This window comes from Spinacia oleracea, chromosome 4, assembly GCF_020520425.1.
Source record: "Spinacia oleracea cultivar Varoflay chromosome 4, BTI_SOV_V1, whole genome shotgun sequence".
Lineage (NCBI taxonomy): Eukaryota > Viridiplantae > Streptophyta > Magnoliopsida > Caryophyllales > Amaranthaceae > Spinacia > Spinacia oleracea.
In genome coordinates this window covers 167,034,623-167,059,463 of record NC_079490.1, presented here as the reverse complement: position 1 = coordinate 167,059,463, position 24,841 = coordinate 167,034,623, and the positions used below count along the sequence as shown (strand labels likewise).

The following is a 24,841-nucleotide window of genomic DNA, read 5'->3' as shown; positions in this document are numbered from 1 at the left end:
CGATTAAAAACAACAAATTTCATTGCACCAGCCGGGAATCGAACCCGGGTCTGTACCGTGGCAGGGTACTATTCTACCACTAGACCACTGGTGCTGATTAATATTTTAGAGGAATTATAATTTTACAAATCAAAAATATTCAACCAAATTTCCATGAAAAGGTGTTTTGGCGTTTAAATTTCATCTAGTTTCTTAAAAGTAAAATTTTGATGTCCATCTAGTTTCTAATTGTTCAATTTCCGGCACCCAATCTGTGTTTTTCGTTGCCTTCATTTTACCAGTAAACTAGAATAACTCAACCAAATAGTTGATGTTAGAATCTGTATTTGACGGGCCTTGGTTTACTCTAATAGTTCATTTTACCAGTAAACTAGAATATAGTACGGACTGCGGAATATCATTTAACCAAATCAATGAAACTTGAACACAAGTATTCCAGTTGCGAAGTGAATTTTGTTGACTCACATGCCTCGTAACCTCCAACCTCCGTATTAGATCTTCAATGTGTATTGATACCTGTAATAGTCATCATCTTCATTCAATTCTTAGTAGTGATTACTTAAGTATTATCCTCGGGAAGAGGGCCTCCTAATGTATTTTTTCTTACCTTTAATTTTTTTTTTGCAACAGTACTACATACTTGTATTTCAAATGGATCGTATTAGATCTTCAATGTGTCTTGATTTTATTCATACTCCGTAAGATTTTTTTGTCATTTAACGCCTTAAAAAAGCCAACTTATGTAATTAAACACCTTATTTGATTTAAATTATATTTAAACATCTTAAAAAATACAAAATTTTGAATTCAATACCGGTTAACGATTTCCATTAGAAAAAACAAAGGTGGGGCCCACACTTGCATATATCCATCCAACTTCAGAGTAAACCCTCCAGAAGGTTTTTTTAAGGTATTTAATTACAAAAGTTGATTTTTTTTAAGGTGTTAATATCCATTTTACCACACTTGTATTTTCTGTTTTTGGATGACGTTTTCATACCCAATCTATGTACCGGTACTGTATGTACTTATCTCTTACTTCCCCCATAATATTGCATTGTCTCCCTTTAAAGCTAACAGAATGGGAGCATTCCACATGGTTTTGTGATTATTAAGGTCAAATCTGCATGGAGAAAAGCCCACCAAGATAACCAAAGAAACTTCTTAACCAGTAACACCAATTCTAGTTCATCCAGACATAAAATGTGAGAATATAAGAACATATAGCCAACATTAGCAAAATTTAAACAGGTTAAAAACTCAAAATTCTTCGAGCACCTTTTAAGTCTAAATCATCAACCCCTATAGTTTTTCTGGGTAAATTGTAACAGAAGAGATCTTTCAAACATTTAAAGAGACAGAAATACTACTACAATAGAAGCAAAGGAGCAAATACCATGATGCCCTCATCAACTGAAGTGTCAGCTTTGAGGATTTTCACTTTCCTCTGCAGCAGCAGCAGCACCAGACCCAGTAGCCGAGTCTCCGCCGTCAGCATAAGATGTCTGGGAAACACCATTAGTTGCTTGTGGCTGTGTTGGCGGCACTTGTGGTGGAGGAACAGTTGGAGGATAGCCACTCTGATAATAGCCTCCTTGAGCGGGGGCTTGAGATGGTGGGTACCCACCTTGTCCGTAATATGAGTACGATGCCTGGTTTGCAACTTGACCTTCTTGCTGCTGCTGCTGTCCATAACCTGTCTGTGAATAGCCTGTTTGATTATAAGCTGGCTGAACAGGTGCTGCTGAACTAGAATAACTCGGATATGCACTATAACCGTTCACAGGAGCAGCTGCGGGCTGACTGTAGCCCGTTGCATATGCAGATGCGGGTTGGGTTTGGGTCGTTCCATCAGGGGCTCCATAACTGGGCTGAGAAGTTTGGACAGCAGCTGTACCTTCGGGCTGGGAAGCTGTAGTTTGACCTGAGACATCACCATAACTTGGTGGCTGTTGGGCGTACCCTTGATTGTAGTTGTAGCCTGCAGCTGGCGGCATCTGGCCATAATTGTAATTAGCAGCATTCGAGGGGGTTGACGATGGTGGTTGAGCTTGTCCGTACGCACTGTACCCAGTGTTCTGCTGCTGAGGTGGAGCAGCTGTTTGATTTTGGTCCCACGCATTTGCCTGTGGAGGATAGCCGCCATAATAAGGTGGTGGTGGCATAGCATATGTTCCAGGCTGTGAGTAGCCATATGCAGGAGGCTGCTGTGCAGAAGATTGACCCTGAGGAGTCCAGCCAGTACTAGGAGGGTAGCCAGACTGTTGGTATGAATTAGTCCCAGACGAAACCTTCGAACGGTTCTGAAATTATAACAAGGACAATTCAATGTGGTATAAGAACGGCTAGTAGCAACAAAGAAAAAAAGAACAAAATACTCGAGCTTCAGTTATCATCACTCTTAAGAAGAGTAATGTGAAGGAGGAAAGTTGAAACAAGTCAATTAGCCATGAAAAAGACATGCATTTCTTTAATATTTCCAGTTTCAATTGGTCCCAGATTTGATCATGCACAAAAATGAATAAAGGCCCAAAGATGCCGTTTGGCCGTATGGGTTACAATTGCAAAGTTTTCACACATTGTGAAACATGAACTTTTCCAAATTGATGAACAGTGGAAAGGCATAGAACCAGAAGCAGTTACAAACTTACCCCACTAATAACTTCATTGACCAGCTCTTTGGCAGCTTCAATCTGCTCTGGTGTTCCGTTTATATAAATATTCCTTTCTGTTGAGAAATCACCAGGAGGAAGATGAAGCGGAACAACCTGCAAAACCAGAGCATCACAGGGTAAGATCGACCAATCATAACCCTCGTGACTATCATCCATAAGAAAGAACTAAAACTATAGAGACAATGAATGTGTCACGAATATGCAATGCAAAGAAACTGAATCAACAGCCACTACTCTGATCAAACACAATATCAATAACTAAAATTCGAGCAAAATCACCCCCCTCCCCACAGAAAGGAACGAGAATTAATGAGTCACACTTATGTAATGCATAGCAAACAACTGAACAATCTGGCTCTATATTGAACAAACACGACTTCACCAAACTGTGAGACCTGAGTAATATTCCAACTAGCAAAATAAAAAAAGAAAATTCCAAAACCAATGAGCCAACTGAGGCCACACAAATGAGTTTAGTCAAATAAATAGCATCTTCACAAAATAACTACATATGTACACACCTGAATACGAGCACCAGACTTGCTTTGCATTGTTTTTATGGTTTCTCCTCCTTTTCCAATGACCAGAGCAACCTAATATAGAGATGCCCACATATAAATCTAAACATGAAAGTCAAAACTTTAAAAGACCCAAAATTAAGAATACGAAATATACCTTGTCATTCGGGACTTTCATCACAAACTGTTCACCTCCAGCTTGTGGGGGAGGAGGACCTCTGTTTCCAGATGGGGTAGAGCTTGTCGCGTCTGTCTGCTTAGACAATACAATAAGGATTGATGAGAGACTTTCACCAAAAATTAATTAGAATCACAAATAAGAATATAAGATACAAAGGACTTGCTCTCACCTCAGCAATTACTTCATTAATTCGTTGTTCTGCTCTGCTAATTTGCTCCTGGGTACCCATCAGCTCAACATCCCTTGTCAAAGAAGAAGGATCAGACTCAGCATCCCGAGTTATTTGGATTTTAGCACCTGATTCTAGTTGAAGCGTTTTGATCATTTCACCTCCTCTTCCAATAATAACACCAACCTGGAGCCAGAAGAAAAAACAAGTGTCATCGTCCATAGATATGAGAAAGGTGAGCATACATCGGTTTAAAATAAGTTCTAGTTGAAACCAACCTTAGCATTTGGAATAACGATCTTCTTGCTGCTTGGTACATTACTGTACTGACTTGTTTGAGTAGCATAAGACACTGGTATCATGGACAAAAAGCACAACTTTCAATACTTAGAAATCCACAGAAAATGTGGGTTCACAGGAAACAATTCAATTCAAAAGTTACAAGATAGCATAAGCCAGGTACACCTCTAGAACTTCAGAGTGAATCGACACTAGTTCAAAAGTAATAACTATAGTCCTTTCGAGAACAAGAGAATTGAAAAAAAAAGTAAATGGAAGAACCCAGGTTTTAGCAGAATTATAACAAAAAAATCCATACCTACATCCCACAAAAATTACAATCACAAGGCACAACTTCTTTGACATTGTGAACAATGGCAAAGAATCATCAATCAACACAACAAAAAGGTGATGGGACAATACTTCAACATCACCAAACACAAATTTGATTAACATATAGAATAATTATATACAGTATAAGACAGTGCTACAGATACATTGATAATATCTGCATTCAATAACTTAAATTGCGCATTTTATTTGAATTCATACACCATAATAAACACTCGAAATAGTGAATACAAGCAGAAAAAACTGTAAACTCGACAGGCAAAGCAAGTATGATACAAATTTCAAACCTAAAACTCAAATACGGGAAATTAAAGAAAGAAGAGCAACAAATCTGAAAAAATGAAAAACCCTAGAAAATTGCAGAAAACAAAAATTATACCAGGATACGAAGAATGAGATGAGGTAAAAGAAGGAGAAGAGTAATCAGGAGTAGTCGAAGAAGAATCGGGAAGAGTGCGAGGGCGCTTAGAATCGGCGTCGCTAAGAAGACGAGCAGCGATGGCTTGAGCTTTTTGCTTCGCAAGCTCAACTTGGTCCTCTATCTTCCTCTTCCCTCCAACACCACTGCCACCATTGTTAGTCCCAAGAGACTCCATTTTATCTCTCTTCTAAAGGTCCTTTAATGGCTGCCACCACCACTACTACAACCACCCTCAAAAATCAACCCTACAAAAAAACTCAACCCTAAATCTTGTTGTCAATTGTAAGATTTGGTTGATTGATTTGGGGGAAAGGGTAGGTGGATCCAAAACCCAGGTGAGGGCAGAGGAGAGAGAAAATGGGGAAATTTTTGGGGGAAGAGGGAAGGGTGAGGCAGAGAGAGACGGGGGGAGGGGGGGAACAAAGAGAGACAGACGAGGCCAGTAGTATGATAGTGGTGAGTGCAACTGTATTATGTAATCAATCTTTTTGAGGTTACGGCGTCGCAAATTTGAGTCTTTGACTCACGTCCATCCCACGCGCTCCCTAAACCTATTGTATATCCGGGTGTGCTTATACGGAAAATAATCGTATTACTAGTTTTTAGGCCCGAGCGATGCCCCGGGTTACTCATTAATAACATTAACGTCTATTTATATATAATTTTTGTAATGATAACATTAAAATTTGTAATAGGTTAGTGGTAAAAGCTTTATTGTTTAAACTCAAGGTATAAATATTACATGGAGAGAACGACCCATAAGCAGAGCGCCACGTGTCACGTATACTTTCTTGTAAACGCCTTTTAATATATAGTATAGATTATCGTTTTTAATACTCCGTAATACATTGGGGTGTGATGTGTGCAACTGCGTAAAATATTTGTGAGAGACGTGTCTTCTAAATGTATGTACACTCGGGTGTATAATAGAAGAGTTGATCTGAGCGATTTCCTTCAATATTACTTAAAGATTTAATAATTTCCCAAAATATTACTAACTTATTTCCTTTATATCGTCCACGACAGCATGGAAGAAATAAAAGTAATTTTTTCTCGGTTCAGCACAAAACCGCCAACTCAAAACAAAACCGCCATTTGAGTCGGCGGTTTTATATGCATCATATATCAAAACCTATTTACGTTGTGTCCCCCTTTCTTTTGGGTACTACAAACCCCCAAGTGAAATGGCGGTTTAACAAATAAACCGCTATTTCAATTGGCGGTTTACTTGTTAAACCGTCATTTCAGTTGGCGGTTTCCTACTGAACGATTATAAAAAATTGAACCGGGTTACTTGCTGACGTGGACGGTAGAGTGGAAATTACCTAAACAAATGACGTATTTTGGGAATTTACGAATCTTTGAGCATTATTGAAGGAAATAGCTGCTGAACATTTGTAAAAAATGAAATTGCTACATTTTTTCATCTCAAAATGTTTATTCTTGTTTTCAATTGTTATCCTAAGAGCATCTCCAATGGTAAGCTTATTTAACAATTAACTTGTTATGCCAAATAAGATTTCAAGCTATTTTATTGTTTAGCTAATTTGTGCTCCAATGGCTAGCAGCTAGCTTGTTATTTAAATTTGTCCCACTTGTCCACTTGTCAATTAATTATTTGGCAATTTTGAAAGCTAGTTGTCAAACAAATTAGCTTAAACAAGCTAATTTGCTTGGCCAAACTATTTTATTATTTTCATTCCAATGGTCTAGCTATTAGCTTGAAACTTTTATAAATTTTAAACTAGTCTCTAGTTACAACTATTGGAGATTCTCTATTATGGGGATGTTGATTACTAGTTACACGAATTCCACATTAGTTTTTGTTCCAAAATAATGAGTATTTCGAAGATCACTTATGAATTTAGTAAATTAATTTAGAGCTTTTTCATTTTTTCCATGATACTCATATAACTAATTTTACATACTCGTATAGTTAAACTAGCTTTTGAGCCTGTTTAAAAAACGGGCGATGTACAGTGGTTATTTAGTCTATTTTTTAAAGTTGTAATTTTAGAAAGAATATATGATTTAAATAGAGGTAAATTTTAAAAGTTGAAAGAATATATTAATTAAATAGTGTATTAATATTGAGTGTTAATTGGGAAGATGGAGTGTAAGATGTTGAATGAATATATTGATAAATTGATGTTGTATGAGGAAGATGAAGTGAAAGAGGCGGCCGAAGTTGTATAATATATCAAACAACAAAGAAAAAATAGAATCAAAAACCAAATTGACGGAGAAAGGAATGGATGACATGTGTCATCTAATCAAATGTGGTGACACGTGTCATCTAATAAAATGTGGTTTCGCTAGGTATAGACTAGGTATAGATTATAACTAGTTTTTGATCCCGGGCGATGTCCCGGGTCATTACATGAAAAATCATATTTATATTTTGTTTGGAAAAAAAGAATCAAACATGACATATAGCTTGGTGGATAAGTCTTTATTGTTTGAAACCTGAGGTCAAGGGTTCGAGTCTTACATAAACAATATTTCTATTTTTTTAATTGTATGTAAATGCATGGAGTACCACCCTTTAAGAAGGAAGAGAGAGAGCGCCACGTGTAAGATGAACTTGATTGTAAACGCCTTTTAATATGTAGTATAGATAGATAGATAAATAGTCTTAGCAATGAGGTTGGTATTTGATCACCCCTATGTCACGTGTTGACATTTTCCCGATACTAAGGCCTAACGTGTCTCATATGAGCCAACTCCCATGAGCATGTGTGCCTAAACTGATGCACGTATCTTGATGCAGGTCAGTATCATTGTGTGTTGTTTCCTTTGTTATTGTTGTGTTCAATGCTTGTTGCGCTTATGAGGTAGGCTGGCCTAGATCAAGCCCCGTGGATTCAGGCACCGCGCGGGCTGTCAAAAGGCCCGTCCGTGACACCTAGCATCATACTCCTCATCAAAACTTACCTTACTTATACTAGTGTTGTTGTAACCTTTTATTGACCCTTTATTGATATTGTGTTGTCAAAACACTTTCCCCATGACACCTAAACTCACAATTAGTACAGTATTGTACAGTATTTAGGCATGTTTACTCCCCTTTAGGTGAGTCCCCTTCATTTTACCTTAAAAAGAATTGTGTGTACATCACTTGTAATGGATGTTTGTAATACGAAGTAGTATACATAGCATAGGCCTACCGAAATGCCTAGGTGAAAGGTAGAAGATTTAACCTAAATTGTGCAAAGGAATAGTAACTTTGCAACCTAATCATCAAAGTGTTCATTCACCTCTTCAATGAATACTAACTCATAATCGATCTTATTTATTCTCACAAATGCATAACAACATTGTTTACATTTCACACGTTATAAAAACAATCAACTCAAGTTGGTGAAAAACTCACCTTGTAACTTGGAGTACACAAGGCCGAGCCCTTTCACATTATAATAGGAGTGCTCAAGTGTTGACCTATTCCATACAACTTGTGACTCATAATGACAATCCTTCTAGAATTTGAAGTATTTATTTCACAATTTCGATTCTCCGTATCATATTAGGATAACTGAATTGATCACAATTCACAACGCAGGAATTGCTCACTGAGATAATTATGCTCAACAAAATTATACGTAGGTTACATACAACAAAAGAATAAACCCTATACAATTACAAGCCAGCAAACTAAGCTTACATTTACTGGTAAACAAAGAATACACATATTTACACTTTAGCTGTAAGCAAACAACTTACTGCTATACATGGCCTAATTGGTACTAGTTTGTAACTTCATCTATCGATCAATTGTAGAAAAAAATTGTGATTGGGAACGTCTTCTTTGACTTTGTCGATTATCCCCTGACCTCGAGCTCAATGTTGAAGGATCTGTCCTATGCTCTGTCAATCGGGTTCGTTCCTTGGTGCTCCTGTTCTGTAAAGTTTAACAGTTTACACATTAATTCAGTCCTAAGACCACAGCATGAAGAAACTAGCAGTTACAATTAGGAAGTATCCTACTATAAAGATGGCTGTGGGCCGGTCGAAAAAAGCACGGACTGGCAAGAGCACAAAATCGTGGGCCGTGAGCCGATTTTTTTGGGAAAAAGAACGGCAAGGCACGCTAAGTTTAGTAATTAGGCTTATGCACGACGGCCCGGCCCGAAAGCCTGAAGCCCGGTCCGGCCCACAACCATCTTTATTCTACTCCCTTTGTCCCCAAAAGATTGCCCCATTACAATTTTCTGGGTCAAATTTTGTAAACTTTGACCATTCATTCTCATTAGTCTATAAGAAATAATATAGTCATATGAGGTCTGTTAGATTCGTTTCATTATATATATTTGGAATATAAACTTTTTATAATTTTTACGCGTGTAGAATTAGAGTTATTTACGTTTTAAGTTGTGTCTTGAAGACCGTGCAAAGTCAAATGGGGCAATCTTTTAGGGATGGAGGGTGTATGATAGAATATTAATGTCATCTGTCAAAAAAGAAGAAAAGGTAAGCATAAGGACCTTTAATCTCAAATCGTCAACCTCTCTCTCCAATGAAATCACTCGAGTTACGAGCTCCTCGAGAGCTTCCTCAGCAGCAGCAGATAAGTCTACTTCAGATGTTGGTTTCTGAATACCTGCAGCCTACGGATACGTAATCCCGGAAATCCCAATCCATATCAGGAAACATGATCAAGGAAAATCTGAGGCTAGAAAAATTATTCTGCAGAAGCTAAATCTATGCTTACATACCTTTAGAATGTTTGTACATAAGGCCAATAATGTCTGTGCCAAGTGAAGATTTTCCTGTTTGGTCTCCTGTTAAAGAAACACTTATTGTCAGTTTGCCAACACTAACCATTTTGGTCTTTCTATAATACTTCAATAACTAAAATCAATGAATTTTTGCCAACACTAACCTTTATTTTGTCCCTTAGTCTCTGTTCCTCGTCAAAATCAGTGTAAGGACCTTTCCCATTGCGAGCACGATAATCAGCCAGGTCCTCCCTGAGACTTGTGTATTGTGATGCATATCTTTTCAATTTTTTATGAAGGTCTTCATTTTGGACTTTCAGCACATTGTTTTCTTCCTGATATATTCCGATTCACATTTGAAAATAATGTTTCAGAAGCTTAAATAAAAATTTGACAAAATTTCGAGTATTTTTCTGGAGTAATCCAACTTAGAGTTGAGATCAAATACGTACCTTGATTTTGGCATGATGGTGTATACGCTGTTGGATGTTTTGCTGACCAGATAACTTTTTCAGCTCGCCTTCAAGCTCCGCCACTCTCTTCCTATGATTATGAATTTCCGCCTGCACCTCACACGCAGAAAAATAAGTATAATTAGGAGAGGATTATGCGAAGGGGAGGGGGAGGGGGGAGGGGGGTGATCACAACCTTAAATTCTTCATTTTCTGAAGCGAGCAACTGCTCTTGCTGGCGGTGCTTCTCTAATGCAATCTGTGTAGCAACAACCTCAGCCTGTTTTCTGTCGATTTCCTCCAACCATCTAAATGTTTTGACAACATTGTCAGTACAGCTGAGTAAAGTAATTTTTAGGAAAGCTGAGAAAAGTAATTGACAATGCTAGCCTACAATAAAAGATTTTACCTTTGCCTTTCTTCAATAAACTCATTGAGTTGCTTTTTTACCTTGTTCACTTCCTGGTCCTGCAACAATAACAGAACTCAACTTTCAGCACTAAGATATCACTATCAAACGAAACATGTTACTTCATCATAACTTATAACTTCACCTGCGGTTCTACACTATCAAGTTGAGCCTTTTCTGTTATCTTTTGAACTCCCTGCTTATCTAACAGCGTCTGCAATCATTAAAAGCAGCGCAATCACTTTGCAGATTTATAAATATACAAAGAATACAATGTATTTTTCATTTGCAGCAAGAGGGGGAAAAAATAGCCATTTATTCATCTACTAGCCCACATTCCAATAGACTCTAAACAAACCATGCATGGAATACACAATCTTACCATATAACTGCTCATATCCAATTTTACTCCCAGTAAATCTCGAATTACATCATGTGTCATGCTTTCTGCAGAAGCTAACCTGGAATTCAGCATGAATATCTGGGGGAAAGGAAACCAATTAGGAGAGAAACTACATACGGAGTAATAAAAAAAGAACTGCAAAAATATAGGTGTGAAATAACCTACTTCTTTCTGTTTGCTTGCAGCCAAGGCTTCAAGTTCTTCAATTCGCAACCTTTCAGCATTATTCTCCTCATCCTTTTCACATTTAAGCTGATATCCCAGGCCAATGCACTTAAAGGGGGAACCAGAACCCTTTGGTTTGAAAGGGGAACCTGAACCCTTAGCCTTGAAAGGGGATGCAGAACCCCTCCCTTTGGTAGCATTTTTCTCCAACTTATTGTTGGAAACCTCTTCTAATTTAAGTTGTTCTACCATTGCTTCTAACTCCTTGAACTGCATGTCAAATATATACAATTAATACACGGGTTGAAAATCAACAAATTGTGGGCACCTGTGATCTATTGAAGACAACATTTACCGAAATGAAAGGAGAAAAAAACTGACCTTCCGTTTGTACTCACAAGCCTGTGCTTCTGCATGCAATGTTAACTCCGAGATATGTGCTTTGCACTTAACAATCTGTAAACAGAGAAAAGAGACAAAAGCATATTTGGATCAAGTCAACTGAAAGCTTTCAAAGAAGAGAAAGGATGAAGTACTAGGAACAGACCTGCGTGTCTTTATTTTTCAAATCTTTCTCAAGTATTTGTACACGCATTATGGCTTCTTGAAGATTTCTTGATTTTTCATCATAATGCCTACAAAAAAAAGAACATATCAGCAGAATTGTGTAAGCAACTCGTTGGAGCAATCACTCAGAATCTCACAAACCTTTTAATATCAGCATCAGCATTTTCAACATTCAGAATCTGGGTTTTAAGAGACTGAAGCTCCAGTTCAAGCTCCTCCCTCTGCAACCTTTGCCTTTCTGCTTCTCCTTTCAAAACATCAAGCTGAATTGACAAAAATAATAATATAAGAATTCAATAATCCAAGAGCTAAATGAAGAAACATATAACGCAATGTAAAGGCACCTTGTTTTCCAATACGCTAATGGTAGAATCTAACTCTTGCACAGAATTCTCTAAAAGCTGCACCTCTTCTTCCTTCTCTTCTGCATATAACCTCCTAGATTCGGCTATCTGTAGTTTGGAAATGGAGGAACATTCAATGTTTCTAGCTTTACAAAAAATTAAGTAAAAGGACATATGTGCTTTTATCACAAATACCTCCCGAGCTTCCGCAGCTACGGCTTCATTTTCCTCAGCAAGTGCATGCGCAGTTTCCACCTTTCCTTCCAAGTTCAGTAGCTCCTCCTGGAGTTGGTCCTTTTCAGTGTTAACTTCATTCAAGTTTCTCTTTAAAGATTCAACTAAATCGTTTACACGGCCTAGAGTGTGTCCCATTTCAAGTAGTTCATTCTCCAAATCGTCAATTATGCTCTTTTTCTCGCTCAATTCACTCTCAAGAGAACTTCGTGCTGCCATTAAATCCTCCACTTGAGACTTCAGCACCGAATTGTCATCAGAGAGCATGTTTACAGACTGGTTAGCCTTCTCCAAGTCCATTTCCAATCCAGATGCTGTTTCTCCTTGTTTCATCACCTTAGCTTCAAGCGCTTGTCCATAAGCGACTGCCTCATCAAGTTCATGTGATCTTGTAGCCAATTCACTTTCTGTAGATTCCAAAATGGTGGCTAATTCTTCAATCTCATCCTTTTGATCCTTAATGTTGGCTGCAGACTCTTGCAAAAGACGTAAATCAAATTGCAATCCGTTCAGAACCTCTTCTTTCCTGAGCAACTCTTCCTGCATAGACAAGTTTTCAGATACTAGGCTTTTGGCTATAAAGTCTATGAACTCCAATTCTTCCAAAAACCTTGACACCATATTCAGGTTTTGACAACCATCTTCGGACATTTGATCCAGAATTAACATGATTTTTTCTTCTATTTGTTTATGTATCCTGCAACTCTGCAGCTCAGCAGTTTCCAGTGAACTGGCACTCATAACAACCTTAGAACTAGAACAGTTAAGCACTTCAAAGATTCTTTGCTCAAGAGACTGAACTTCATTTCTTAAGACGAGGTTCTCTTCCTGTAGTGCATTCGCTTTAATGGTGTAGCTTTCCAAATCCTGGCTTCTGTTGCAAAGTGCCTCAACTGTAGAAGATTGCAAGCATTGGAAGTCATCCAGTTCTGCCTTTTTCCCTTCCAGATCTTTGTCCAGGAAGGCTATTCTTGACTCCAGAACAGAAATGCTCTCTAGTAAGCTCGAATTCTCTATCTTGAGTGAGTCAATAACGCCTGTGAATGACTTGAATTTCAAGTCATTGGTCTGGATATCGTTAAGCAGAGTGCAATTTTCACTATTCAGATCCAGTAATTTGTTTTGCAGTGATTCGTTCTCACTTTCTGACACCAATAGGCTGTTTTTAAGATCTTGAGATGAAGCTTGCAGTAAAAACATCCAATTCTGCAGATTCGCAAAACCATTCTCCTTCAAGCTCAACTGCTCTCCCAATAACTTGTTTTCTGCAACGAGTGTTTGGAGCTGGGTCAACACTTTTGCCTCACCATCCACAGCTTTGTCTACTCTTTTCTGCATGTTGATAGCCATTGTTTCCCTTTCAATCATGATCTCTTCTCTCAAATCTGCAGTTATCTGGAGCGTAACTATCTCTCTGATCAAGAAATCAGAAGCTGCCTGGAAATTTGTTTGTTCCCTTTGCATAGTAGAACAGCTGTCAGCCAATTCCTGCAGCTCGGAAGCCATAATAAGCAGTTCAAAGTCTTTAGCCTGACATTCAACAGTTAAAAACTCCTCTTGCTCTGCAACGGATGCAATCAATTGCGAGTTACTCTGCCCCAATTCCATCATTAAGCTAGAGAGCTCAGAACTCATGAAGTTGGACCTTTCCAACATCATTTCCTCCTGATGCTGAAGATCCAGTAGCTTTTCTTTGAAGTGGACTAGCTTCAAGTTAAGCTCTCCGGTTTCACCTTCTTTCCTTAAGATACGATCAAAGCTGCTCTTAAAGTCAGCCAACAGCTTCCCCTTTAACATTCGACACATTTCAAGCTCCTCTTTTGATTTCATGTTGTGCTCCCTCAAATCATATATCACAGCATCTGATTCACTTATACCATGGTGAAGAAGTCCATTTTCTGCATTCAGTGATGTTACTGCCTCTAATAGCACGCCCATATGGCAAAGATGTAACACGGAGAGAGCACAGTCCTTCATGAAAATCTGTGACCAAATGTCTTCGAGTGATGAATGCATCACTTTGACAGTATCAAGAAGCTGGGCCTTTGTACAGTTCAATTCATGGGTTAGAGATATGAATGCCTCTTCAGATGTATCCTGCACTTGTGAAACTATCCTCTCCAACTCCTCAATAAGGCACAAATTTTGTGAAACATCCATCTCGAGTTGTTTCTCAAGATTTCTGCAAGTCTGATCATTCATTTCATTAGCAGATTGTAGTCTCTGTACTTCAATAATTAGCCCGTCTCTTTCACTAGTTAACATGACATTCGTAGTTCTGAGGTCTTCTACTTGAATTTTCACTGTTTCATTTGCAATCATCAGTTCGTTGATCATTATATCAGCTTCTTTCATTGTATCCTGAGCTTCTTCAAACCTAGCAAGGAGGCAAGAAGTCTCTACTGTATTCTGAGCAGTAATTGATTCGGCATCGACCAGTTGCAACTCAAGTAACTACACAAAGAACAGAAAGGCATTAAGTACACAAATGTCATGATGATCAAAATAAGCAAATGGGTTCTGGGTCAATTTAACAGTAAAAATAAGCAAAAATCGTGACTCATGCAAAAACGATAAAACACAAGAAAAAGCATTCACACTTTGGTCATAGCAGTTTCTTTAAAATATACTCCGTACTTCGTAGTATATATCATTTTTTTGTTATGACCTTGGAGTTTTGGATCACAAAAGCCATTTTTTGTTATATCATATGCCCAAGGTTACTTGCATACATGAAGAAAAAGGAATAACATCAACCCGTAGCAGGAAAAGGAGTAATATGTATTTACTGACCAGAAGCTTATTAAGTAACATCAACCCTATCTATTTACTGACCAGAAGCTTAGTACTTCATCTCCTTGCATCATCATGCAGGAAAGAAGACATATCCAAGGCTAAGGAGAAAAGGGAAATGGTGCAGGAACAAAGAGGATTAAATAAGTGGCATACTTGGTTACTTGGCTAATAGAAAGAAAAGAAAAGGTGAGAGAGTTTCTGCAAGAAAATATTTTCAATGTAACTTGTTTTTCTTTCGTTCACTCATATTAGGGCCTAGGTTTACACCAATGTCCACTTACTTTGGCAGCCTTGGCTCATGTGACAAAAGATTAAAAAGAATAACCATGACTTGCATAAACTATACTAAAAGCTAATTGTTATGTTTGCCAACATATTATCAAAGAAATAATTAGATACCTCTTTTGATTGGTGCCAGGAGATTTTAGCATCTTGGGCACATCCTTCAATCTTCTGCAACTTATGATCCAGAGCCAGGATTTTACTTTCGCATTTTTCCCCAAAGTCAATAAAAGCTGCTTGGAGGCTGAGTACTCCAGCTTCCATAATTTCTTTACTTTCACAACCCTTGTTAGCAGAGAGGAGAGCGTATAACTCTGCGTTCAGCTGCTGTATTTCGTTCTCCTTCTCATAGCACTCTTGTTGGTGAGACTCAGTCATGACCATTGCTGCACCTCTAAGGGACATCAACATGCGTTCCATGTCATTGGCTCTACTGTTTGCATCCTCTAAACACTGGTTAAGTTGTTCAATTATTGATTCTTTGTCAGATATCTGTCTGATCATTTTACCAAATTGTTCAGAAACCCATCCCCTTCTATCGGAAAGAGAATCAGAAGAAAGTTGATCTGAGGCACTTCTAAGAGCGTCATGTCCCTCAATAAGAGATTCTTCGATCTCACAGCTCAGTAGTTCCCAGTCATCTACCAGTGATTGCATTTCTGTGTTTTTCTCTAGAAGACTTTGATGTAAAGTTTCATTCTCATGTGACAGCATGTCGGAAGTTTCCTGCAGCTCCTTCAGTTTGATATCAAAAGTATGCAGCCTGCTTTCTGCCTCTTTTTCTCTCAAGTCACTTTCTTGCACACGCTGCTGAAGGACAGAAAGTTCTTCTTGCAAGCAGACAATCACTTCAGCAGTTTCTGCCTCAACTTGACGCCGTACTTCATCCATTTCTTCTTCATTAGATCTCTGAGAAGCATGGTCACTTTGATACCACATATTTAAACGTTTGGCCTTGTCAAGAGAAGCTTGCATCCTCTTCAATTGCAACTGTAACGGAGAATCTTCACCTTCAGAATGCTTTATACATGACAAGGTAGATTCTTGGTCATGTTTTTGTTCCGTTGGTGCAGCAATTTGAAGTTCCTGCTGGTGTAAAAGCTCCAAATAATGGCTGTTACAGATTTTATAATCCTCGATCTCACTGATGGATAAGAGTTGCTGCGACTCAAGTGCTTCGATTACTGATTTTGCTTCGTTTAGGTCCTCTTTGGCACCTTCCCACTGCTTCCTCATTAACAACAGTTTCTCCTCTGCCAACTGGACATCTCTAGTCAATGAAAACGCCGTCTCTTCCACTTTTCCACGCAAAACCCTCTCTTCTTTCAGAATTATTTTCAGTATATCCAGCTCAAGTTCCAAATTTACTATTTCTTCAGCATGTCTTGCCTGATCTCTACTATTACTTCTACTGTTTTCATCAACCGCATCAACTAATTGAGCTCCAAGACATGGAGCTTGCATTTCCTGTGATATGAACAAGATTCAGTAATATTTCATCATTCAGAACCGATCATTAGAAAAGAGAACAGCATATTAAGCAATAATTATTCTCTAAGCTTCTACTTGTGCTAGCTTTTCTTTCTGAAGATAAAAGAAATCATGTATCAAATATCTTTTCGACTAGGTAATATGTACTACCTTCATTGAATCAGGAATCACAATTTCATCATGTATCCTTGATTCTTTATTCCTTAAATGAGCCTGTAAGTCCTCAATTTCTCTGCACAAAATAGACATAAATCAATCAAAGGGGTCGAATTTACTAAAATACAAAATTGCTGGATAACCAAGAACACCCAAAAGCTGTTACCTGCTTAGTTTTGCATTGGTTGCTATGCAAGACTTTAGCTTGCTTTGGCACTCTGCTAACTCATTCAAGGTACAATTTAACTGAAATCAGACAGAAACTAGAAGTTAGAGTTGAACATGTTACCAAATTCATAAGCCACTAGCATAGATGAAATACAAAGCTGCTACCTCTTCATTTTCTTTGCTATTATTTGGAGCATCCTGCATCAACAACAATAGAGTAACCATTTGTAAGACATCGTTAAAGAATTCTAGCAAACTCCTCAATTACAAAGTGATTTTCCCACGATATTTTAAATTAGGTTTTGAAGAAAATGTCCTAATTGGGTTCTTATTGCTCTCATGCTCTAACACTAATAAACTTCTCCAATGAAACTTGCTTCTGTGAGATACTATAGAAGGAATAGGAATAACATACTTGAACCATGTCTGCATGTTTATGCTGTTGGCTACTGTTATCAAGAGATCGAATCAGCTGTAAAACAATCATAAAATAAAGAATTAATAATTCGACATGGGGGAGAAACAGAAGTGAAAAGAAGAAATATGTAGATGCACAAACCTGGGTCCGAAGCTCGGATATTTCTTGCAGTAACATATCTCTTTCCCCTTCCTCATAAAAATCTTGAAATCTACAGATTCACCAAAGAATGTTCCAATTAATATACAAAAACGATGACTCAAAATTCCTATTTTCTCCAGGGGGAGGAAAAACCTTCTAAGCTGTTCCAGTAGCCGAATATTCTCCACAGCAAACCGGGTCACTTCAGGGTTCCTGTCAACTTTAGCTCGCAACAGTTTATTCTCTTCCGAAAGCTTAACATTTTCTTCAAGCAGATAAGCATCAACTGGTTTTAAATCGCCGACAAGGGACTCCAATCTTTGAATCTTGTCTTCACGGAACTTCAGCATCATTTTACTGCATCTAGCTTCCTCTTCTCTTTGACGAACCTGAAACATATTGAATTTGATGAGTTCACTGCCATGTACTGCATTCGCTAAAATTTTACACTCATGGCACTCATGACACTACAGAAATTACCAATCGGTTCAACTGCTCAATTTCAGCTTCAAGCTTCTTGATGGAACTTTCTGACATCTGCTCCCTTCTCATGGCTCCAGCAAGCATCAATTCCATGGATTTTAACTATCAAAACAATTAAACCAATTTACCAAGTAATCATTAGTATACAAGAAACAAATATCATTTAATCTTTGCACAGAATAATACATACTTGCAAACTGAAAACATAGTAGAAATCAATGTTCAAGTAAAACAAACAACAGCCAAATATAAATATAAAATGTTCTATCACCAAAATTATTCGTTTGTTTCAAATATTATGTGCTCTGTAGCCACATGGCTTTCTGAAATACTGATACATTCATGTTCACTCACATCGAGCCCAATTAAAATCGACCTGGAAAGTTGCTCGCATTCCCATATCCAGTTAACCCGATTCTTCATATAGCTTGTCAGGTTCTTTCACACCCCTCACCATCCAAGTTTTCAGTTTTATCATCTCTCTTTTAGACTGAACATGTTGTTTTCATTTTTATTTTTGTTTTCATTCCATGTAATGTATATAATACTTTTTTCGTTTTTTGGTGTGGTAGCCATTTCCTTGAGAAAATCCAGTTTATCAAGTAAACATAGTAGAATATAAAAACACCCCGGAACATAAAGGAGAAAAAAAATAGAATGATAATGTTCAAATCACAAAAAAAAATGTTAAAGACTAAATCGAAAAGAAGTAACTCATTGTAACAATCCAAAACAAAGGCATGTTAATTTGTTGACCTTGCTTTTCTCGGAGCATAATAGTATTAACAGTTATCAAGTATACCTGTTTGGAAGACATTTGTAGGTTTCCTTTGGATTCACATCCCAACAAATCATCATCCTTTGGCTGCTCATTTTCTTTTCTGTTTTCTGTGTCAGGGTTTTCCTGACCTCCCACTGTACAGGGATCGAATGCTAAAGCTCGGGAGAGACTTTGACGTTTTAAAGTAGAGAGCTCCTCCTGTTTCAAGACATTGCAACGTCAATTAGTTGTCAAAAGTTCAAAACCCTTTTCACATTCTTACAAGCAGCATAATATACCAATCATACTTTTAAAACCGATATTTGGTGATGTAGCATAGCAATATCCCCTGAAGAATCTTCATTCACGACAGCCTAAAACAAGATGAAGCAAGTCTAATCAACTGAAATTTTCACCATTTGTTATGCATAAGTATATAGTACCTTTGAGTGAAAGATAACTCACATTATTTTGAATCAGTTTTGCTCTTTGAGCAAATTTCAGTGTGTTGAGTGTTTCAGCAGCGCAACTGGATAAAACCAAATTAATGCTAAGATGCATAAGAGTAGAGTTACAACTAATAAAAAGAGTCACATAATCATCACAATCCCTACCAGATAGAAGGGCTAATGTTGGCAATTATCATGGTTTTTGAGTTACCACCAAGTGAGTCCTACATAGCATAAGATCTCAAAAGTGAGGTCCAATACAGGAAAGTATAAACACAAGTGATTCCAATGCTGAAAAACAGTAACCTGAAGAAGAAAAGTCAGCCTTGAATCTCTGTAAGGAACATGCCTAGGCTTCCCGTGAGCAATATCCACTAGAAGCATAATTACGTGACTGCAGTACGTGTTTATATGCACAACATCAATCAATGATGAAAATATAGTAAAAAAATAACAAACAGTTGCAAAGACAATCCAGCAACAGGTAGACTACCCCAACGTTGACAAGGATTTGTTGATATTAGCAGCTTCTTTCAATCGTTCGCCTTCAGCACCAGATGATTTCTGCCTGCAAAGGATAGTCACGGTATCAACTACATGACAAGTTGACAACATCGTTTCCAAAGAGGTGCTGGGAAATGAATACGCCAGGAATCAAATTGCAATAAGTCGGTGTTACCTTTCTGAACCAGCCAAATCAACAAGATTAAGCCTAGCAAATCGTAGGTTAGTTGTCGAATCCCTCTCCCACTTGCTCTCGATTATACATGTGAAGACACTATGAGACCTACTGCTCTCTCTGTTCATATTTGTTGCAGCGACTTTCCTATTTGAGGAACCCTGTTGCCAAGCAGTTCAGGATTAAGACACTAGTAACAGATAGGACAAGAAGCCATTCAAGGGGCAGAACTGATAGCATAGTAGGTTCACAAATGATAACAGGCGAATCAAATCAACAAGCATCAAGAACGAAACCTGAATCAGAAGTCTCAGGATATCGCCTACAGTGTGAACCTCAAATTCTGAAAGATTCTCAACGTATACACCATTGTTAACATCTTCTCGAAGCTGTTCAGATAAAATAATGGTTCATTAGAAGAGTTATTCCCAGTCATAATATGATTATTATCAAGGACATGTATTCTTAATTTGCGAAGCTTACGAGCAAATTTGTCGATGATGGATCAAGGAGATCTGTGATTTGCTCATTATAAATCTCTAAGAAAGAGCACCTGCAATTGTACTTCAATTTCTCATCACTTCGACTTTCCTCTTCCTGGGTTATGAGGACACATGGTAAATATTCTCCCATTAGGTCCAAGTATTGGTTGACTAGCTAATGCTGTCAAAGCAAATAAAACTTACCGCTCTGATTCTTGCAAACAAGAACTCAAATATTCTTGGCGTCATACCACGATGGGGACTGGGTGTGAACTCAATGCCATCCATTTCCCCAAGCATAGTGTAAGTCTTCCCACTTCCAGTCTAATAGGAGAAATAAGACCTTAATTAGATCAGATCAATGAGTTGATGTATGACCAACCTAACTATCCTTTTTATTAATGGACGTTCACAAAAACAAATACAAAGTTTATTTTCACATGCAGTGGGATCCAGAGCCACCTATAACACATGAACATGAGATAAAGTTGTGTATGTGGTACGATTTAACGTATAAAGGCCACAATGGGTATAAATTTCATGATATTAATATTGATATTGTTTGACACTTTTATGCATAACTGTATACCAGATATTGTTGAGCTTTTCAGCACCAGAATCAGATATAATAAGATTAGACGAATTTGTTGACATTTAAACTTGACATGAAGAACAAAACCAATAAAAGATGAATTACCTGCCCGTAAGCAAACATACAACTGTTGTATCCAGATAAACAATTCTCTACCATTGGCAAACCAGCCATCCTAAAAAGCATCTCCTGCAATGTCCATGATCTCAGAAACATTTTCAAACTTAAAACTTAGCTTAAAGGTGGCTAACATAACCGGGTTGTACCTGATCTACTGTTTCACATGCTACATGGTCGAACGTAAATCGAGTTTCTGGTTGCCCAATCCAAGTAATGCTCTGCGGACCGTCCTGCCTCACACATCTATTGAACCCTTGAGTATTTCTCTCCACGCCGTTAAGAGGTCGTGCCCTTAATATAACCTAAAAGTGCACCACATAAAAGATAAAAACTCTAGAATTCTAGGCTACAATACCTTGTAATCCTACAGGGCTATATAACCTTTGACAACTACTGCAATAAGCAAAAAATGTGCCCCAAAATTACAGCCCTCATATACCTTCATCCATGCAACATTATACCTCAAACAAGCTAACTAACCAACATCAGAAAAAAGAAAAGAACTCTCCTTACCTGTACATTGTGATCCATCCAAAACGACGGATCCTCTTTGAGATCAAAATGTGGAACTTCAACACTATTCACAACACAATGCTGAGCACCAGAAACTGAAAATCCTCTAGAAAGCGTGGCATAATTCCCAACACGAGCACTGCTATTCCCCGGATATCGTTGGCTGCTCAACGGTGCATACCCAGGATTAGGAGGCTTACTAACACTCTTTGTTGGTGTAGTCTGAGCAGAAATACGCTCATTACACCCACTATTATTCCTTCCAGTAGTAGTAGCTCCACTAACCCTAGGTGTCAAATTCAAAGAACCACCATTTCTACCAGATTGCCCCAAATAACTACTCATCTCAGACCGCCCATCATCATTCACACCCGAAAACCCGAACCTCCTCCGCCCTAAAGTCCCAAACCCTTGCCTCTCCGGGGTCCGAAGCAGCTCAGTAGTTTTCAGCTTAGACTTAATAGGTGTCCTCTCAAACTTACTTTTAACACTCACTTCATGATCTAAGCTAACCAGTGGAGCTCTAGAAGAATCTAAATTACTCAAATTAGAAGATGGATCATTAGGGTTTATAGGTACATTCTCAATTTCCTCATTCTTTTCGGGGTTACGGCGCGACAATTTGAAATCCCGCAACATCCTATTCCAATTAAGCATAAACATGAATCAAATTTCACCCAGCTTAAGCAAATCATCAAACATAAAAATGAAATCCTAAAATTCAAAATTCGTTACCTGACTGACGAATTGAGGAATACAATTTGCAATGGGCGAAGTCCTGAAATTGTTTTCTAGCAACTTCGAAGTAAAATGTGGTCAAATTCAGCTACTTAATTCCCCAAAATCTGGAAAAAAAAAATTGCTATAAAAATTGGAAAAAAAAAAATAGTGGAAAAAACTGGAAAAATTAATGGGGTTTTTCCCCTTTCAATCAAACAAACATGCTTTGATCTTCTATTTGAATTTTATCTCCCTTAATCTCACTCAGTTTTTGTGTCTTCCTGAATACGACATCTTCTCTCTCACACACTTCACTATCTGAAGTTTGAACTCCTGAACTTGAAGTTGAAGACAATGAGGAAAGAGAAAATCGGGGTTTGGATTTTTGGATTTGAAAAAAATGTGGAAACCAATCAACGGTGGATGTTTTGGGGATTTGAAATTGGGGAGAAGATCTGACGGTGGTTATTGGCCCGCGGTTCAAATATTTGAATTTGACATAAATACCCTTTAAAAAAGGGAAATAACAAGTTAGTTTGTAGACAAGTGTAGTTTCCGTAATAAGGGGTTCCAACAACAGCGTAATAACGGCTATGCGAATTTGAATTTGTGTCATTATTGTTAGTTTTATGATTTGGTACCTTCTTTTGACTTTTGGATGTTTTGAGAATTGACATTAAGAGGTTGTGGACTTGGTGGTTGGGCAATGATATGGATTGGGTGGGTTGTACATTGGATCAGCCAGCCCATCATCTAATTTTCATCGGGCCGAATTTATTTGAAAGTTTGAATGAAAGTTGGGTCTATCACAAAGAGGACATCCTTGTACCTAAAATATTGTTCGGGTTCACTCGGGTCAATTGAAATATTTACTGTGGAAATATTCAATTCGAACTACATTTGTTTTGATCAGGTTGATTCGACTCGAGTCCTTTTTGACCAGGTTATATAGTTCCATGTAAAAATTTGCTCAGGACGGCCAAGTCCGAGGCACGCCCCCGGTATATCGAGAAGAAAGTACGGTTTTACATAAGTACGAGGTTGTGGGCCATTGGCCACGTGCTGCATTTTTCTGGAAAAGCACACGGCCCGACTCGTTAGAAACAAGTGGCTTGGTGTGGATCGGGTCCGTTCAGGCCCAAGGCACACAGCTCGACACGAAGCACGTTCCAGGCCGTCCCAAAACCATCTTTAGTTTCAAGTACATATCGGATTATACCGGGTCTATTCCGGTTATCTTCGATCAGTTTCATGTAATCCATTTCGGATAAGATTTAGCTAGGTTTGGTAGGGTCCGGTCGGGCTAGTTTTGTCAAGTGACTCAAGTCAAGCTAATAAGTTGGTAATATTTCATCTTCTCCGTTACAGTGTAACGAATGATATGCATATTTATCATGATGTCTCAACTGTTAGGTTATGATACATATGACAATTCATAAATCATGCGGAAAAACCATAAACCCAGGAAAACATATTATTTACACATAATCATTTAGCATAGATTAGATGCTTACTCTTTGTTGCGTGCCTTCCCTAGCTGCGCCCGAACCGAACAAGAACAAGTCTTTAGGACTCCAAGTGTCGTCCCTCCGTAGATAGTCCACAGCACGTCCGGATCCGCCTTAAGATTGACCAACTAGAATCGCCCTTAAGGTACTATTATTTTCGGCACTTTATAGGCAAATGTGTGACTGAATTTTTCTCTCAAAAACTCACTTTGAATACTTTGAAACTTGTGTTATAAATTGTGAGCCCTAGCCTCATATTTATAGCGGTATGGAAAGGGAATTGGAATCCTATTCAGATACAAATTAATTAAACCTAGAATCCTACAAGAACTCTATTTTAATTAATTTATCAAATAGAATTAGGAATTTAATCATTAACCGAACTCTGCACGTTTTAGGAAACGTGCACGAACACAAACACTTACACACGCACACACGGCAGCCACGATGGGCCGCCCATGCGTGCGCACGAGCAGCAGCCCACTCAGCGCCCGCGCGCGCTGCGCGCTGCGCGCAGCCTGCTGGGCCTGGCCTTGCGCTGGGCCTGGCGTGGCTGTTTGTGCGGCGCGCTTGGCTTGCTGGGCGATGGCCTGGCTTCGTGCTGGGCCTCGTCCGGCAGGCCTCGTCCGATGCTTATTCGTACGATGCGCTTCCGATTAAATTTTCCGATTCCGGAATTCATTTCCGATACGAACAATATTTAATATTTCCGATTCCGGAATTAATTTCCGTTTCGAACAAATATTTAATATTTCCGTTTCCGGAATTATTTTCCGATTCCGGTAATATTTCCGATTCTGACAATATTTCCGTTTCCGGCAATATTTCCGATTCTGGCAATATTTCCATTTCCGATAATATTTTCCGACACGTACCATGTTTCCGTTTCCGGCAACATCTACGACTTGGATAATATTTATATTTCCGATACGATCCATATTTCCGTTTCCGGCAATATCATCGTTTCCGGAGTATTCATTCCTTGCCTGTGACGATCTTAGCTCCCACTGAAACCAAGATCCGTCGGTTCCGAATATTCATAGATGGAGTATTTAATGCTATTAAATACTTGATCCGTTTACGTACTATTTGTGTGACCCTACGGGTTCAGTCAAGAGTAAGCTGTGGATTAATATCATTAATTCCACTTGAACTGAAGCGGCCTCTAGCTAGGCATTCAGCTCACTTGATCTCACTGAA

At 38.3% G+C, this 24,841-nt stretch overlaps 2 protein-coding genes and 1 non-coding gene across 3 annotated transcripts; all 3 read right to left on the bottom strand.

Annotated features, from left to right (window-relative positions):
• Nucleotides 1–23: 23 nt before the first annotated feature.
• On the bottom strand, nucleotides 24–94 carry TRNAG-GCC (transfer RNA glycine (anticodon GCC)). Its single transcript has one exon. It is a non-coding gene; the product is annotated as a tRNA-Gly (tRNA).
• A 1,139-nt stretch (nucleotides 95–1,233) lies between these two features.
• LOC110790854 (uncharacterized) lies at nucleotides 1,234–5,109 on the bottom strand. Its single transcript, XM_021995615.2, has 7 exons — nucleotides 4,553–5,109; nucleotides 3,822–3,895; nucleotides 3,544–3,729; nucleotides 3,351–3,446; nucleotides 3,197–3,268; nucleotides 2,652–2,768; nucleotides 1,234–2,303 (listed from the first exon to the last, which is right to left on the bottom strand). The coding sequence occupies exons 1-7, from the start codon at nucleotides 4,767–4,769 to the stop codon at nucleotides 1,422–1,424; spliced, it is 1,644 nt and encodes a 547-aa protein (XP_021851307.1). The 5' UTR covers nucleotides 4,770–5,109; the 3' UTR covers nucleotides 1,234–1,421.
• Nucleotides 5,110–8,156: 3,047 nt separating this feature from the next.
• Nucleotides 8,157–22,633, bottom strand: LOC110790853 (kinesin-like protein KIN-12D). The gene is made up of 38 exons (XM_021995614.2): nucleotides 22,355–22,633; nucleotides 22,149–22,258; nucleotides 21,414–22,053; nucleotides 21,047–21,202; nucleotides 20,886–20,969; nucleotides 20,393–20,512; nucleotides 20,190–20,303; nucleotides 20,003–20,095; nucleotides 19,707–19,867; nucleotides 19,521–19,595; nucleotides 19,334–19,421; nucleotides 19,193–19,251; nucleotides 19,044–19,107; nucleotides 18,887–18,952; nucleotides 18,621–18,797; nucleotides 17,816–17,920; nucleotides 17,489–17,724; nucleotides 17,336–17,405; nucleotides 17,192–17,248; nucleotides 16,942–16,974; nucleotides 16,775–16,854; nucleotides 16,603–16,684; nucleotides 15,079–16,428; nucleotides 11,845–14,337; nucleotides 11,650–11,757; nucleotides 11,447–11,568; nucleotides 11,286–11,373; nucleotides 11,120–11,194; nucleotides 10,739–11,008; nucleotides 10,553–10,651; nucleotides 10,316–10,384; nucleotides 10,171–10,229; nucleotides 9,958–10,069; nucleotides 9,762–9,872; nucleotides 9,474–9,644; nucleotides 9,307–9,372; nucleotides 9,076–9,198; nucleotides 8,157–8,492 (listed from the first exon to the last, which is right to left on the bottom strand). Exons 3-38 carry the CDS (start codon nucleotides 22,050–22,052, stop codon nucleotides 8,355–8,357), a joined length of 8,013 nt encoding a protein of 2,670 aa, XP_021851306.2. The 5' UTR covers nucleotide 22,053; nucleotides 22,149–22,258; nucleotides 22,355–22,633; the 3' UTR covers nucleotides 8,157–8,354.
• Between the last annotated feature and the right edge of the window lie 2,208 nt (nucleotides 22,634–24,841).

Excerpts from the sequence above, each read along its gene's own strand:
- LOC110790853 (XM_021995614.2), bottom strand. The coding sequence starts at position 22,052 with ATGTTGCGGGATTTCAAATTGTCGCGCCGTAACCCCGAAAAGAATGAG. Across the intron at positions 19,422-19,520 it reads AAATCCTTGTCAACGTTGGG|TCACGTAATTATGCTTCTAG; the intron begins GTAGTCTACCTG and ends CACGTACTGCAG. Across the intron at positions 8,493-9,075 it reads TTGACGATTTGAGATTAAAG|AACAGGAGCACCAAGGAACG; the intron begins GTCCTTATGCTT and ends TAAACTTTACAG.
- LOC110790854 (XM_021995615.2), bottom strand. The coding sequence starts at position 4,769 with ATGGAGTCTCTTGGGACTAACAATGGTGGCAGTGGTGTTGGAGGGAAG. Across the intron at positions 3,269-3,350 it reads TGAAAGTCCCGAATGACAAG|GTTGCTCTGGTCATTGGAAA; the intron begins GTATATTTCGTA and ends TCTCTATATTAG. Across the intron at positions 2,304-2,651 it reads TCAATGAAGTTATTAGTGGG|AACCGTTCGAAGGTTTCGTC; the intron begins GTAAGTTTGTAA and ends TTATAATTTCAG.